General features: G+C 55.8%; 1 protein-coding gene across 1 annotated transcript; it reads left to right on the top strand.

Moving 5' to 3' along the window:
• The first annotated feature begins 342 nt into the window (after nucleotides 1-342).
• On the top strand, nucleotides 343-15,580 carry LOC121363312 (ecotropic viral integration site 5 protein homolog). Its single transcript, XM_041485514.1, has 13 exons — nucleotides 343-394; nucleotides 498-697; nucleotides 1,265-1,362; nucleotides 2,043-2,103; nucleotides 2,384-2,437; nucleotides 3,070-3,102; nucleotides 9,490-9,558; nucleotides 10,409-10,519; nucleotides 10,614-10,760; nucleotides 12,144-12,239; nucleotides 13,494-13,589; nucleotides 14,060-15,048; nucleotides 15,192-15,580. Exons 1-12 carry the CDS (start codon nucleotides 343-345, stop codon nucleotides 14,243-14,245), a joined length of 1,203 nt encoding a protein of 400 aa, XP_041341448.1. The 3' UTR covers nucleotides 14,246-15,048; nucleotides 15,192-15,580.
• The last annotated feature ends 334 nt before the right edge of the window (nucleotides 15,581-15,914 follow it).

Here is a 15,914-nt window from a genome sequence, read left to right as displayed (position 1 = left end):
CGTGGTGAGCTGGGATGACCCAAGGTGACTCCGGGGTGGCCCCAATGACCCAAGGTAGCCCTGGGGTAGCCGTGGTGGCCCTGGTGGCCTCGGTGACCGGGTGGGGCAGTGGCAGGGGTGAGGTGGCTCTGGGGTGGCCCCACTGAGCCAAGGTGACCCTGGGGTGGCCCTGGGGTGGCCCTGGTGGCCGCAGTGACTGGCTGGGGTCATCACAGGGGTGGAGTGGCCATGGGGTGGCCCCAGTGACCCGAGGTGGCCCTGGAGTGGCCCTGGTGGCCCTGGTGGGTGCAGTGACCGGGCAGGGCGGTGGCAGGGGTGAGGTGGCCCTGGGGTGGCCCTGTGATGGCCCTGGTGGCCCTGGTGGCCTCGGTGACCGGGCAGGGCGGTGGCAGGGGTGAGGTGGCCCTGTGGTGGCCCTGGTGGCCCTGGTGGCCGCAGTGACCGGGCGGGGCAGTGGCACGGGTAAGGTGGCCCTGGGGTGGCCTTGGTGGGTGCAGTGACCGGGCAGGGCGGTGGCAGGGGTGAGGTGGCCCTGTGGTGGCCCTGGTGGCCCTGTGGTGGCCCTGGTGGCCCTGGTGGCCGCGGTGACCGGGCGGGGCGCTGGCAGGGGCTGGAGATCGTGTTCCGCGTGGGGATGGCCCTGCTGCAGTTCAACCAGGCCGAGCTGGTGCAGCTGGACATGGAGGGCATGTCCCAGGTACGGCCCGTGGGGTGGCCCTGGGGACCTCGGGGGGACCCTGGGGGGACCTTGGGGTGGCTTTGGGCAGTGGGGTGGGCTTGGGGACCTCGGGGGGACCTTGGGGTGGAGTGGGCTTGGGGTGGCTTTGGGAGTTGGTGTGAGCTGTCCCCATGCTGGTGTGAGCTGTCCCGTTCTCGGTGTGAGTTGTCCCCAATTGGTGTGAGCTGTCCCATTTTTGGTGTGAGCTGTCCCCAGTTGGTGTGAGCTGTCCCATTTTTGGTGTGAGCTGTCCCCAATTGGTGTGAGCTGTCCTGTTCTCGGTGTGAGCTTGTCCCCAGTTGGTGTGAGCTGTCCCCAGTTGGTGTGAGCTGTCCCCAGTTGCTGTGAGCTGTCCCGTTCTCGGTGTCAGCTGTCCCCAGTTGGTGTGAGCTGTCCCCAGTCGGTGTGAGCTGTCCCGTTCTCGGTGTGAGCTGTCCCCAGTTGGTGTCAGCTGTCCCCATGCTGGTGTCAGCTGTCCCCAGTCGGTGTGAGTTGTCCCGTTCTCGGTGTGAGCTGTCCCCGATCGGTGACGCCGTGTTCCCGCAGTACTTCCAGAAGGTGATCCCTCACCAGTTCGACTCGTGCCCGGACAAGCTGATCCTGCGCGCCTGCCAGGTCAAGTACAACCCGCGCAAGATGAAGAGGTAGGGGACACCTCTGTCCCTGTGTCCCTGTGTGTCCTGAGTCCCTGTGTCCCCTGTGTGTCCCTGTGTCCCTGTGTCCCTCTGTCCCTCTGTCCCCTCTGTCCCCTCTGTCCCCTCTGTCCCTGTGTCCCCTCTGTCCCCCCATCCCTCTGCCCCCTCTGTCCCTGTCGCCCTGTCCCCTGTGTCCCCTCTGTCCCCTCTGTCCCCTCTGTCCCCTCTGTCCCTGTGTCCCCTCTGTCCCCCCATCCCTCTGCCCCCTCTGTCCCTGTCGCCCTGTCCCCTGTGTCCCCTCTGTCCCTGTGTCCTCCCTCTCCCTGTCCCTGTGTCCCTATTCTCTGTCCCCTCTGTCCCTTTCCCTGTCACCTCTCCCCGTCCCGGTCCTTGTGTCCCTTTCCCATCCCTGTCCCCTGTCCATGTCCCCTCACCCTGTCCCATCTCTGTCCCTGTCCCTTCTGTCCCTTTACCTGTCCCTGTCCCCATCCTTGTTCCTGTCCCCTCTGTCCCTGTCCCCTCTCTACCCTCTCCTTGTCCCCTCTGTCCCCATCCTGGTCCCTGTCCCTGGCCTTGTGTCCCTTTCCCATCCCTGTCCCTGTCCCCTGTCCATGTTCCCACCCTGTCCCCATCCTTTTCCCTGTCCCCTCTGTCCCCATCCCTGTCCCCAGCTGTCCCTGTGTCCCCAGGCTGGAGAAGGAATACGCCGCCCTCAAGAGCAAGGAGATGGAGGAGCAGATCGAGATCAAGGTGACACAGACACCTGGGGACACTGCAGGGACACCTGAACACACCTGGGGACACTGCAGGGACACCTGAACACACCTGGGGACACTGCAGGGACACCTGAACACACCTGGGGACACCTGGGGACACTTGGGGACACTGCAGAGACACGTGGAGACACTGCAGGGACACCTGGGGACAGCTGGGGACACACCTGGGGACACCTGGGTCACCACTCATTGTCCCCTCATTGTCCCCTCTGTGTCCCCTCATTGTCCCCTCCCTGTCCCCCGTGTCCCCTCAGCGGCTCCGCTCTGAGAATCGCCTGCTCAAGCAGCGCATCGAGACCCTGGAGAAGGTGAGGACCCCAAAAACCTCCCCCAAAAACACCCCAAAAAACCCCAAACCACCCAAAAAACCCTAAAACATCACATGGAACCCCAAAAACCCTTAAAACACCCCCAAAAACACCCCAAAAAAACCTAAAACACCCCCAAAAACAAACCCAAAACCCTGCACAGAATGCAAAAACACCCAAAAAGCCCAAAACATCCCAAAAAACCACATGGAAGCCAAACCCCCCCTCCAAAAAAAAATCCCAAAACACAGCGTGGAACCCAAAAAAAAAAACCAAACCTAAAACACCACACAGAACCCCCCCAAAAAAAAAACCCCAAACCACTCAATGGAACCCAAAAACCCCACAAAAAACCTCAAAATACCCCCAAAAACCCCCAAAAATGCATGGAGCTGAAAAAAAACCCCAAGCACTGCATGGAACCAAAAAAAAAAAACCAAAACCTCCCAAAAACCAAACCCAAATCACTGCATGGAACCCAAAAATCCCCCAAAACATCCCAAAAAACCCCATGGAACCCAAAAAAACCCCCGTCCCTGTCCCTGTCCCTGTCTCTGTCCCTGTCCCTGTCCCTGTCCCATCCCTGTCCCTGTCCCTGTCCCTGTCCCTGAGCTGTGTGTGTCCCTCCCCAGGAGAGCGCGGCCCTGGCCGATCGGCTCATCCAGGTACGATCTCCCGCCCCTCCCTCTCCCCACCTTTCCCCGTTGCTTTCCCCCAATTTCTTCCCCAATTTCTTCCCCAATTTCCCCGATTGATTTCCCCAATTGATTTTCCCAATTCCTCAGATTGATTTTCCCAATTTCCCCAACTTCTTCCCCAATTTCTTCCCCAATTTTTCCCCAATTTCCCCGATTGATTTCCCCGATTGATTTTCCCAATTTCCCCGATTGATTTCCCAATTTCCCCGATTGATTTTCCCGATTTCCCCAATTGATTTCCCCAATTTCCCCGATTGATTTCCCTGATTGATTTCCCCAATTTCCCCGATTGATTTCCCCAATTTCCCCGATTGATTTCCCAGTTTCCCCGATTGATTTCCCAATTTCCCTGATTGATTTCCCAATTTCCCCGATTGATTTTTCCAATTTCCCCGATTGATTTCCCAATTTCTCCAATTGATTTCCCAATTTCCCCGATTGATTTCCCAATTTCTCCAATTGATTTCCCAATTTCCCCGATTGATTTTTCCAATTTCCCCGATTGATTTCCCAATTTCTCCAATTGATTTCCCCAATTTCCCTGATTGATTTTCCCAATTTCCCTGATTGATTTTCCCAATTCCTCAGATTGATTTTCCCAATTTCCCTGATTGATTTTCCCCAATTTTCCCCATTTATTTCCCTGATTGATTTTCCCAATTTCCCTTTTTCCCCCAATTTTCCCCCAATTTTCCCCATTTATTTCCCCAATGTTTTCCCCCAATTTCCCCATTTTTTCCCCAATTGATTTTCCCAATTTCCCCAATTGATTTTCCCAATTTTCCCCATTTATTTCCCCAATATTTCCCCAATATTTTCCCATTACATTCCCAATTTTCCTGATTTTCCCTGTATTTTCCCATTATTCTCCCAATTTATTTTCCCAATTTATTTCCCTGATTTTCCCAAAATTTTCCAATATTTTCCCATTACTTTCCCAATTTCCTGATATTCTCCCAATTTATTTTCCCAATTTATTTCCCTGATTTTCCCAATTTTCCTGATATTTTTCCCAATTTATTTTCCCAATTTATTTCCCTGATTTTCCCAAGATTTTCCCAATACTTTTCCCAATTTTCCTGCTATTTTTCCCAATTTATTTTCCCAATTTTCCTTATTTCCCCAATTTATTTTCCTGTTTTTTTCCCTCAATTTTCCCAATTACTTTCCCAATACTTTCCCTAGATTTTCCTGATTTTTCCTGATTTTCCCAATTTATTTTCCCAATTTATTTCCCTGATTTTCCCAATATTTTCCTGATACTTCCCCAATACTTTCCTGATAATTTCCCAAATTTTTCCTGATATTTCCCTGATTTTCCCAATTTATTTTCCCAATTTATTTCCCTGATTTTCCCAATATTTTCCTGATACTTCCCCAATACTTTCCTGATAATTTCCCAAATTTTTCCTGATATTTCCCTGATTTTCCCAATTTATTTTCCCAATTTATTTCCCTGATTTTCCCAATATTTTCCTGATACTTCCCCAATACTTTCCTGATAATTTCCCAAATTTTTCCTGATATTTCCCTGATTTTCCCAATTTATTTTCCCAATTTATTTCCCTGATTTTCCCAATATTTTCCTGATACTTCCCCAATACTTTCCTGATAATTTCCCAAATTTTTCCTGATATTTCCCTGATTTTCCCAATTTATTTTCCCAATTTATTTCCCTGATTTTCCCAATATTTTCCTGATACTTCCCCAATACTTTCCTGATAATTTCCCAAATTTTTCCTGATATTTCCCTGATTTTCCCAATTTATTTTCCCAATTTATTTCCCTGATTTTCCCAATATTTTCCTGATACTTCCCCAATACTTTCCTGATAATTTCCCAAATTTTTCCTGATATTTCCCTGATTTTCCCAATTTATTTTCCCAATTTATTTCCCTGATTTTCCCAATATTTTCCTGATACTTCCCCAATACTTTCCTGATAATTTCCCAAATTTTTCCTGATATTTCCCTGATTTTCCCAATTTATTTTCCCAATTTATTTCCCTGATTTTCCCAATATTTTCCTGATACTTCCCCAATACTTTCCTGATAATTTCCCAAATTGTCCCTGTCCCTGTCCCTGTCCCCGCTGTCCCTGTCCCTGTCCCTGTCCCCACTGTCCCTGTCCCTGTCCCTGTCCCTGTCCCTGTCCCTGAGCTGTGTGTGTCCCTGTCCCTGCTGTCCCTGTCCCTGTCCCTGTCCCTGAGCTGTGCGTGTCCCTCCCCAGGAGAGCGCGGCCCTGGCCGATCGGCTCATCCAGGTACGATCTCCCGCCCCTCCCTCTCCCCACCTTTCCCCGTTGCTTTCCCCAATTTCCCCAACTTCTTCCCCAATTTTTTCCCAATTTCCCCAATTGATTTCCCCAATTGATTTCCCCAATTTCCCCAATTGATTTCCCCGATTGATTTTCCCAATTCCTCAGATTGATTTTCCCAATTTCCCTGATTGATTTTCCCCAATTTTCCCCATTTATTTCCCTGATTGATTTTCCCAATTTCCCTTTTTCCCCCAATTTTCCCCCAATTTTCCCCATTTATTTCCCCAATGTTTTCCCCCAATTTCCCCATTTTTTCCCCAATTGATTTTCCCAATTTCCCCAATTGATTTTCCCAATTTTCCCCATTTATTTCCCCAATATTTCCCCAATATTTTCCCATTACATTCCCAATTTTCCTGATTTTCCCTGTATTTTCCCATTATTCTCCCAATTTATTTTCCCAATTTATTTCCCTGATTTTCCCAAAATTTTCCAATATTTTCCCATTACTTTCCCAATTTCCTGATATTCTCCCAATTTATTTTCCCAATTTATTTCCCTGATTTTCCCAAAATTTTCCAATATTTTCCCATTACTTTCCCAATTTCCTGATATTCTCCCAATTTATTTTCCCAATTTATTTCCCTGATTTTCCCAATTTTCCTGATATTTTTCCCAATTTATTTTCCCAATTTATTTCCCTGATTTTCCCAAGATTTCTCCAATACTTTTCCCAATTTTCCTGCTATTTTTCCCAATTTATTTTCCCAATTTTCCTTATTTCCCCAATTTATTTTCCTGTTTTTTTCCTCAATTTTCCCAATTACTTTCCCAATACTTCCCCTAGATTTTCCTGATTTTTCCTGATTTTCCCAATTTATTTTCCCAATTTATTTCCCTGATTTTCCCAATATTTTCCTGATACTTCCCCAATACTTTCCTGATAATTTCCCAAATTTTTCCTGATATTTCCCTGATTTTCCCAATTTATTTTCCCAATTTATTTCCCTGATATCCCCAATTTATTTCCCCAATTTATTTCCCCAATTTTCCTAATTTTTACTCAATTTCCCCAATTTATTTTCCCAATTTTCCCTTTTTTTTCTCAATTTTCCTGATTTTTTCCCAATTTTCTTCCCCAATTTTCCTAATTTTTTCCTTCATTTCCCCAATTTATTTCCCCAATTTTTCCCCAATTGATTTTCCTGATTTTCCCAATTTTTTTCCCCAATTTCCTCAATTGATTTTCTTGATTTTCCCAATTGATTTTCCTGATTTTCCCAATTTTTTCCCCAATTTATTTCCCTAATTTTCCTGACTTATTTTCCTGATTTATTTTCTCCTTTTCCTCCCTCCCCCAGCCCCATTTTGGGGGGGATTTTCCTTTTCCCACCTTTTTTTTCCAACTTTTTTTCCCGCTTTTCCGGAGGCTCCCGCGCACCTCGGGGGGATTTGGGGGAATTTTGGGGGGAATTTGGGGAATTTTTGGTGTTTTTTTTAATTTTGAAGGAATTTTGGGGGGATTTTTTGGGAATTTTGGGGAGATTTTCGGGAGATTTGGGGTAAATTTTGGGAAATTTTGAGGAAATTTTTGGGGATTTGGGGATTTTGGGGGGAATTTCGGGGGGATTTTTTGGGAATTTTGGGGAGATTTTCGGGAGATTTGGGGTAAATTTTGGGAAATTTTGAGGAATTTGGGGCAATTTTGGGGAAAGGTTTGGGGCATTTTAGGAGAATTGGGAATTTTGGGGAATTTTGGGAAATTTTGAGGAATTTTGGGGCATTTTAGGGGAATTTTAGGGAATTTGGGGGGAAATTTTTGGGGGGTGTTGGGGGAATTTTGGGGAATTTTGAGGAAGTTTTGGGGGATATTGGGTGATTATTTTGAGGTTTGGGGGGAATTTTTGGGGGAATTTTTGGTGAAATTTGGGAGAAATTTGGTGGTGTTTTTAAAATTTTGGGGAATTTTGGGGAGTTTGATGGAATTTTGGGGGAGTTTGGAGGAATTTTGGGGGAATTTTTTGGGAATTGTGGTGAACTTGGGGAATTTTGGGGGGATTTTGGGGGATTTTGGGGAAAGGTTTGGGGGAATTTTGGGGGCTTGGGGCATTTTAGGGGAATTGTGAATTTTGGGGAATTTTGGTGAATTTTGGGGAAATTTTTGGGGATTTGGGGGGAATTTTTGGGGAGAATTTTGGGGATTTTTGGGGGAATTTTGGGGAGGAATTTGGGGAAAATTTGGGAATTTTTGGGGAGAATTATGGGGATTTTTGGGGGATTTTTGGGGGAATTTTAGGGAGGATTTTGGGGAATTTTGGGGATTTGGGATGGGGGAGGGGACAGACGGCCCTGGAGGTCCCCGCGGGGCCGGTGGCACCTCCAGTGTCACCTCCTGTCCCCAGTGTCACCTCCCGGGGCTGCTGTCACCTCCCTGTGCCCCAGTGCCACCACAGCCACGCTGGCTCTGCCCTGGGGGCAGCAGGTGACAGTGTCCCCTGTGTCACCAGTGTCCCAAATGTCCCCAGGGCCAGGTGACAGTGTCCCTGGTGTCACCTGTGTCCCCAGGGCCAGGTGACAGTGTCGTTTTGGGGGATATTGGGTGATTTTCAGGAAATTTGGGGGGAATTTTTGGGGGAATTTTTGGTGAAATTTGGGAGAAATTTGGTGGTGTTTTTAAAATTTTGGGGAATTTTGGGGAGTTTGATGGAATTTTGGGGGAGTTTGGAGGAATTTTGGGGGAATTTTTTGGGAATTGTGGTGAACTTGGGGAATTTTGGGGAGATTTTGGGGGATTTTGGGGAAAGGTTTGGGGGAATTTTGGGGGCTTGGGGCATTTTAGGGGAATTGTGAATTTTGGGGAATTTTGGTGAATTTTGGGGAAATTTTTGGGGATTTGGGGGGAATTTTTGGGGAGAATTTTGGGGATTTTTGGGGGAATTTTGGGGAGGAATTTGGGGAAAATTTGGGAATTTTTGGGGAGAATTATGGGGATTTTTGGGGGATTTTTGGGGGATTTTTGGGGGAATTTTAGGGAGGATTTTGGGGAATTTTGGGGATTTGGGATGGGGGAGGGGACAGACGGCCCTGGAGGTCCCCGCGGGGCCGGTGGCACCTCCAGTGTCACCTCCTGTCCCCAGTGTCACCTCCCGGGGCTGCTGTCACCTCCCTGTGCCCCAGTGCCACCACAGCCACGCTGGCTCTGCCCTGGGGGCAGCAGGTGACAGTGTCCCCTGTGTCACCAGTGTCCCCAGGGCCAGGTGACAGTGTCCCTGGTGTCACCTGTGTCCCCAGGGCCAGGTGACAGTGTCCCTATTGTCCCCAATGTCCCCACTGTCCCCAGGACCAGGTGACAGTGTCACTGATGTCCCCTGTGTCCCCAGGGCCAGGTGACAGTGTCACTGATGTCCCCAGTGTCCCCAGTGTCCCCGCTGTCCCTAGGGCCAGGTGACAGTGTCCCCGGTGTCACCAGTGTCCCCTGTGTCACCAATGTCCCCAGGGCCAGGTGACAGTGTCCCCGGTGTCCCCAGTGTCCCCTGTGTCCCCTGTGTCACCAAAGTCCCCTGTGTCCCCAGGGCCAGGTAACACGGGCACAGGAGGTGACAGTGTCCCCGGTGTCACCAAAGTCCCAAATGTCCCCAGGGCCAGGTGACAGTGTCACTGATGTCCCCAGTGTCCCCAGTGTCCCCGCTGTCCCTAGGGCCAGGTGACAGTGTCCCTATTGTCCCCAATGTCCCTGATGTCCCTAGGGCCAGGTGACAGTGTCCCCACTGTCCCCAGTGTCCCCTGTGTCCCCAGGGCCAGGTGACAGTGTCCCCAAATCCCCACTGTCCCAAATGTCCCCAGGGCCAGGTGATGCGGGTGCAGGAGGTGACAGTGTCACTGATGTCCCCGCTGTCCCCAGGGCCAGGTGACAGTGTCCCTATTGTCCCCAATGTCCGTGATGTTGCCAGGGCCAGGTGACAGTGTCCCCAATGTCCCTGTGTCACCAGGGCCAGGTGACACTGTCCCTATTGTCCCCAATGTCCCCTGTGTCCCCAGGGCCAGGTGACACTGTCCCTATTGTCCCCAATGTCCCCAATGTCCCTGTGTCCCCAGGGCCAGGTGACGCGGGCGCAGGAGGCCGAGGAGAACGACGTCATCCGGCGGGAGCTGGCGCTGGTGCGGGTAAGACAGGGACACTGGGGACACCTGGGACAGCTGGCAGGTGAGACAGGGACACTGGGGACATCAGGGACATCGGGGACAGCTGGCAGGTGTCCCAGCTGTCCCTGGGTGTCCCCAGGTGAGTCCCCAGGTGTCCCTGTACCTGTCCAGGTACAGGCTGTCGCAGGTGTCCCCATACCTGACCGGGTGTGTCCCAGGTGTCACCTGACCAGGTGTCCCCAGGGTGGGTTCCCAGGTGTCCCTGGTGTCCCCATACCTGACCAGGTGTGTCCCAGGGGGTGTCCCCAGATGTGTCACCTGAACAGATGTGTTCCCAGCTGTGAACAGGTGTCCTCAGGTGTGCCTATACCTGACCAGGCGTGTCCCAAGGTGTCCCCAGGTGTGTCACCTGACCAGATGTGTCCCTAGCCGTGACCAGGTGTCCCCTGGTGTGTCACCTGACCAGATGTGTCCCTAGCTGTGACCAGGTGTCCCCAACTGTGTCTCACCTGACCAGATGTGTCCCTAGCTGTGACCAGGTGTCCCTAACTGTGTCTCACCTGACCAGGTGTCCCCAGGGTGGGTCCCCAACTGTCTCCAGGTGTGTCACCTGACCAGGTGTCCCAGGGGATGGGTCCCCAGCTGTCCCCAGGTGTCCCAGGGTGGGTCCCCAGCTGTCCCCAGCTGTCCCAGGGTGTGTCCCCAGCTGTCCCCAGGTGTCCCAGGGTGTGTCCCCAGCTGTCCCAGGGTGTGTCCCCAGCTGTCCCCAGCTGTCCCAGGGTGTGTCCCCAGCTGTCCCCAGGTGTCCCAGGGTGGGTCCCAGGTGTCCCAGGTGTGTCACCTGACGCGGCGTGTCCCCTGTCCCCCCCAGGTGTGCGGGGGCCGCTGGCAGGAGCCGCGGGCGCTGCACGAGGCCGTGCTGGGGGCGCAGCTCCGCGAGAGCCAGGCCCAGGCTCGGTTTTGGGCCGGGCCGAGCAGGCCTGTGCCGGGCTGCGGGAGCAGGGCTGGCTTTGGGCCGGGTCTATCCGGGTTCATCTGGGTTTATCTTGGTTAATCCCGGGTCTGTCCCGGTTTAGGGGCGGATCCAGCAGTCGGTTTTGGGCCGGGCCGAGCAGGCCTGCGCCGGCCTGCGGGAGCAGCTCCGCGCCGCGGCCGCGCAGAGCCAGGGGCTGCAGGCGCAGCTCAGCGAGAGCCACCGCAAACACGCCGAGGCACAGTGCAAGGTGGGACAGCAACGGGGACAGCAACGGGGACAGCGGGGACAATGGGGACAGCAACGGGGACAATGGGGACAGCAACGGGGATGGCACTGGGGACAGCAACGGGGACAGCAACGGGGATGGCACTGGGGACAGCAATGGGGACAGCGGGGACAGCAACGGGGACAGCAGTGGGGACAGCAACGGGGGTGGCACTGGGGACAATGGGGACAGTAACGGGGACAGCAGCGGGGATGGCACTGGGGACAGCAACGGGGACAGCAACGGGGACAGCAACAGGGACAATGGGGACAGTGGGGACAGCAACGGGGACAGCAGGGGGGACAGCGGGGATGGCAACGGGGACAGCAACGGGGAGAGCGGGGACAATGGGGACAGCAACGGGGACAGCAGCAGGGACAGCAACGGGGACAGCGGGGATGGCATTGGGGACAGCAGCGGGGACAGCAATGGGACAATGGGGACAGCAACGGGGACAGCAACGGAGACAGCAATGGGGACACCAATGGGGACAATGGGGATGGAATTGGGGACAACAATGCCCCCCCCGGACAGCAGTGGGGACAATGGGGACAACGGGAACAGCATCGGGGACAATGGGGACAATGGGGAAGGCATTGGGGACAGCAATGAGGACAATGGGGACAGCATTGCGCCGGCCACTGGGGACACTGGGGACAGCAACGCAGGCAACGGGGACACTGGGGACAGCATTGGGGACAGCATCAGGGACAGCTCTGGGGACATCAGGAACAATGGGGACAGCATTGGGGACATGGGACAGCTCTGGGGACAGTAGGGACATCACTGGGGACATTGGGGACGTTGGGCATGTTGGGGACATTGGGGATGTTGGGGACATTTGGGGACATTGGGGCTATTTGGGACATTGGGGGTGTTGGGGACACTGGGGACATTGGGGACACTGGGGACATTTGGGATGCACACGGGGATGTCCCCAGTGCCCCTGAAGTGTCCCCAGGGTGTCCCTGGCAGTCCCTGGGGCGTCCTAGGTGTCCCCAAATGTCCCTGAGTGTCCCCGGGGTGTCCCTGCGTTGTCCCTGGGTGTCACTGGGGGTGTCCTGGGTGTCCCTGTGGTGTCCCTGGGCTGTCCCTGGGCTGTCCCCAGGTGTCCCCACGGTGTTCCTGGGGTGTCCCCACGGTGTCCCTGGGGTGTCCCTGGGGTGTCCCTGGGGGTGTCCCCGCAGTGTCCCCGGGGCTATCCTTGGGGGTGTCCCCACGGTGTCCCTGGGGTGTTCCTGGGGTGTCCCTGGGGGTGTCCCCACAGTGTCCCCGGGGCTATCCTTGGGGGTGTCCCCACGGTGTCCCTGGGGTGTCCCTGGGCTGTCCCTGGGGTGTCCCCAGCGGTGACAGCGCTGTCCCCAGAGCAAGGAGGAGGTGATGGCCGTGCGGCTGCGCGAGGCCGACAGCATGGCCGCCCTGGCCGAGATGAGGCAGCGCGTGGCCGAGCTGGAGATCCAGGTACGGGGACACTCAGGGGACAATGGGGACTCTGGGGACACTGGGGACATCGGGGACAATGGGGACATTGGGGACAATGGGGACATTGGGGGCACAGGGGGATGTGGGGATGTTGGGGAAACACCCTGGCCGAGATGAGGCAGCGCGTGGCCGAGCTGGAGATCCAGGTATGGGGACACGGGGACACTCAGGGGACAATGGGGACTCTGGAGACACTGGGGACATCGGGGACAATGGGGACATTGGGGACATGGGGACAATGGGGACATTGGGGACATCAGGGATATCAGGGACAGTGGGGACATCGGGGACACGCCCTGGCTGAGATGAGGCAGCGCGTGGCTGAGCTGGAGATCCAGGTACGGGGACATGGGGGACACTGAGGGGACAATGGGGACACAGGGGGATCTGGGGACACTGGGGGGACAAGGGAACTTGGTGGGGACATGGGGATATGGGGAGAGATGGGGACATTGGGGACATCAGGAGACAATGGGGACATTGGGATTGGGGGACATCAGGGATATGGGGGATGTGGGGACATTGGGGACATAGGGGAGATGGGGACACGGGGACATTGGGGACATCAGGGACATAGAGGGGATAGAGGACATGGGGACATCAGGGACACTGGGGACATCAGGACATCGGGGACATCGAAGAGGTGGGGACATCGGGGACATAGAGGGGATGGGGGATAGTGGGGACATCGGGGACATCAGGGGGACATGGGGATGTTGGGGACATGGAAGGGATTATGGGGGACACTGGGGACAGAGGGGACATGGGGGGCTCTGGGAACATAGGGACATTTGGGACATGGGGACATGGAGGGGATGGGGACATCAGGGACACAGGGGACATCAGGGACACTGGGGACATCGGGGACATGGAGGGATGGGGGACATGGGGACACTGGGGGATGTGGGAACACGGGGATGTGAGGACATGGAGGGGACATCGGGGGACATGGAGGGGATGTGGGACTTTGGTGACACTGGGGGATGCGGGGACATGGAGGGGACATGGGGGACATGCGGGGATGGGGACGTGGGGACATGGAGGGGACACAGGGAGGCATGGAAGGGACATTGGGGGAGACGTGGAGGGGACAGGGGGACACGGAGGGGACATGGGGATATGGAGTGGTTATGGGGACATGGAGAGGACAGGAGGGACACCGGGGACACAGGAGGGGCCGGGTGGCCGCAGTGTCCCCTCAGTGTCCCCTCAGTGTCCCCTCGGTGTCCCCAGCGGGAGGAGGGGCGGCTGCAGGGCCAGCTGGAGCACTCGGACGCGGCGCAGTACATCCGGCACCTGCAGGGCCACATCCGGCAGCTCAAGGCCGAGGTGGGACATGGGGACACCATTGGGGACACTGGGGACATCACTGGGGACATCACTGGGGACATCACTGGGGGCATCGGGGACATTGGGGACACTGGGGGTGTTGGGGACACCAGGGACACGAGAGCGCACCAGGAGGCACAGGGGACATGGGGGGTTGGGCACACAGGGGACACCCAGGTGACATCCACGAGGGCTGGGGAAGGGGACAGAGGTTGGGGACACTTGGATGGCACCTGGCGATGTCCCCTCAGTGCCACACGGCCTGGGGACAGCTGGTGACAGCGTGGTCCCCCTGTGTCCTCCCTCCTGCCCTTCTCTGTTGGCTTTGTCCCCTCCTGTCCCTGTCCCCTGTCCCTGTCCCCATCTCCATTCCTGTCCTTGTCCCCTCGCTGTCCCCTCCCTGTCCCTGCCCTGTGCCATCCCCTCTCTGTCCCCTGCTGTCCCCTCTGTGTCCCCTGTCCCTGTCCCAGATCCGGCTGCTGCGGGGGCCGCTGTCCTTCGGCGCGGTGGCCTTGGGGACACGCCTGGGGGACGAGGACTCGCTGGGCTCCTCGGACGAGGAGCTGCCACCGCCCTTCGCCCTGACCCCGGGGGACATCGGGGACACCGGGGACAGCAGCGACAGCGAGCCGGAGGTGGTACTGACGGCACCGTGACCTGAGGGGACACCAGGGACAGCCGGAGGTGGCACCGATGGCACCGTGACCCACAGGGGACACTGGGGACATTGAGGACAGCAGTGACAGCAAGCCCGAAGTGCCACCAATGGCACCGTGACCCACAGGGGACATTTGGGACAGCCGGAGGTGGCACTGATGGCACCGTGACCTGAGGGGACACTGGGGACAGCCGGAGGTGGCACTGATGGCACCGTGACCCACAGGGGACATTGGGGACAGCCTGAGGTGGCACCAGAAGCACCGTGACCCACAGGGGACATTTGGGACAGCCTGAGGTGGCACCGATGGCACCGTGACCCACAGGGGACGTTGGGGACACTTGGAGACAGTGGAGAATTTGGGGACATCGGGGACAGCAGTGACAGCCCCAGGTGGCATCAACAGCCCCGTGACCAACGGGACATTGGGGACATCAGGGACATTGGGGACAGCGAGCCCAAGGTGGCACCAATGGCACCATGACCAACAAGGGACACTGGGGACACCAGGGACAGCAGTGACACTGAGCCTGAGGTGCCACCCATGGCACTGTGACCCACAGGGACCTTGGGGACACTGGGGACAGCAGTGACACTGAGCCTGAGGTGCCACCCATGGCACTGTGACCCACAGGGACATTGGGGACACTGGGGACAGCCCGAGGTGGCACCCAGGGACCCACAGGGACATTGGGGACAGCAGTGACATCGAGCCTCAAGGGGCACCGTGACCCATGGGGACATTGGGGGACATCAGGGACAGGCCAGGGGCCACCCCAGAGGTCATTGGGACAGCCCGAGGTGGCACCCATGGCACTGTGACCCACAAGGGACACTGGGGACACCAGGGACAGCAGTGACACTGAGCCTGAGGTGCCACCCATGGCACTGTGACCCACAGGGACCTTGGGGACACTGGGGACAGCAGTGACACTGAGCCTGAGGTGCCACCCATGGCACTGTGACCCACAGGGACATTGGGGACACTGGGGACAGCCCGAGGTGGCACCCAGGGACCCACAGGGACATTGGGGACAGCAGTGACATCGAGCCTCAAGGGGCACCGTGACCCATGGGGACATTGGGGGACATCAGGGACAGGCCAGGGGCCACCCCAGAGGTCATTGGGACAGCCCGAGGTGGCACCCATGGCACTGTGACCCACGGGGACATTGGGGACACTGGGGACAGCCCGAGGTGGCACCCAGGGACCCACATGGACACTGTGGGTCCTGTGGCACCTGGGGGACATCCGAGGTCCCTGTGGCACTTTGGGGACACCTGAGGGACACCCAGGGGACACCGAGGGACACCCAGGGGACACTGAGGGACATCCAGGGGACACCGAGGGACATTCAGGGGACACTGAGGGACACCCAGGGGACACTGAGGGACATTCAGGGGACACCGAGGGACAGCCCTGGCCTGGCTGATCCCGAACATGGAGAGATCCCAGGACAGGGATGGACACACCTGGGGCAGGGACAATCCCGGGATGGGGACACACATGGGACAGGGACACACCTGGGACAGCGACAATCCCAGGGCACAGCTGGATCTGGGACACCGTTGGATCCTGGGATGGGGACACACCTGGGACAGGAATGGGGACAGGGACACACCTGGGACAGGGACAGGGACACACCTGGGACAGGAATGGGGACACA

This window comes from Pyrgilauda ruficollis, unplaced genomic scaffold (assembly GCF_017590135.1).
Source record: "Pyrgilauda ruficollis isolate IOZ18807 unplaced genomic scaffold, ASM1759013v1 scaffold704, whole genome shotgun sequence".
Taxonomy (NCBI): domain Eukaryota; kingdom Metazoa; phylum Chordata; class Aves; order Passeriformes; family Passeridae; genus Pyrgilauda; species Pyrgilauda ruficollis.
The sequence above is the reverse complement of the archived record's forward strand: the minus strand, read 5'-3'. Positions and strand labels throughout refer to the sequence as shown.

What these genes read in the sequence shown, in the direction of transcription:
- LOC121363312 (XM_041485514.1), top strand. Translation starts at nt 343, where the DNA reads ATGGCCCTGGTGGCCCTGGTGGCCTCGGTGACCGGGCAGGGCGGTGGC. An exon ending in AGGAGCAGATCGAGATCAAG is followed by an intron (nt 2,104 to 2,383) that starts GTGACACAGACA and finishes GTGTCCCCTCAG; the next exon opens with CGGCTCCGCTCTGAGAATCG. An exon ending in TGGCCGAGCTGGAGATCCAG is followed by an intron (nt 12,240 to 13,493) that starts GTACGGGGACAC and finishes CGGTGTCCCCAG; the next exon opens with CGGGAGGAGGGGCGGCTGCA.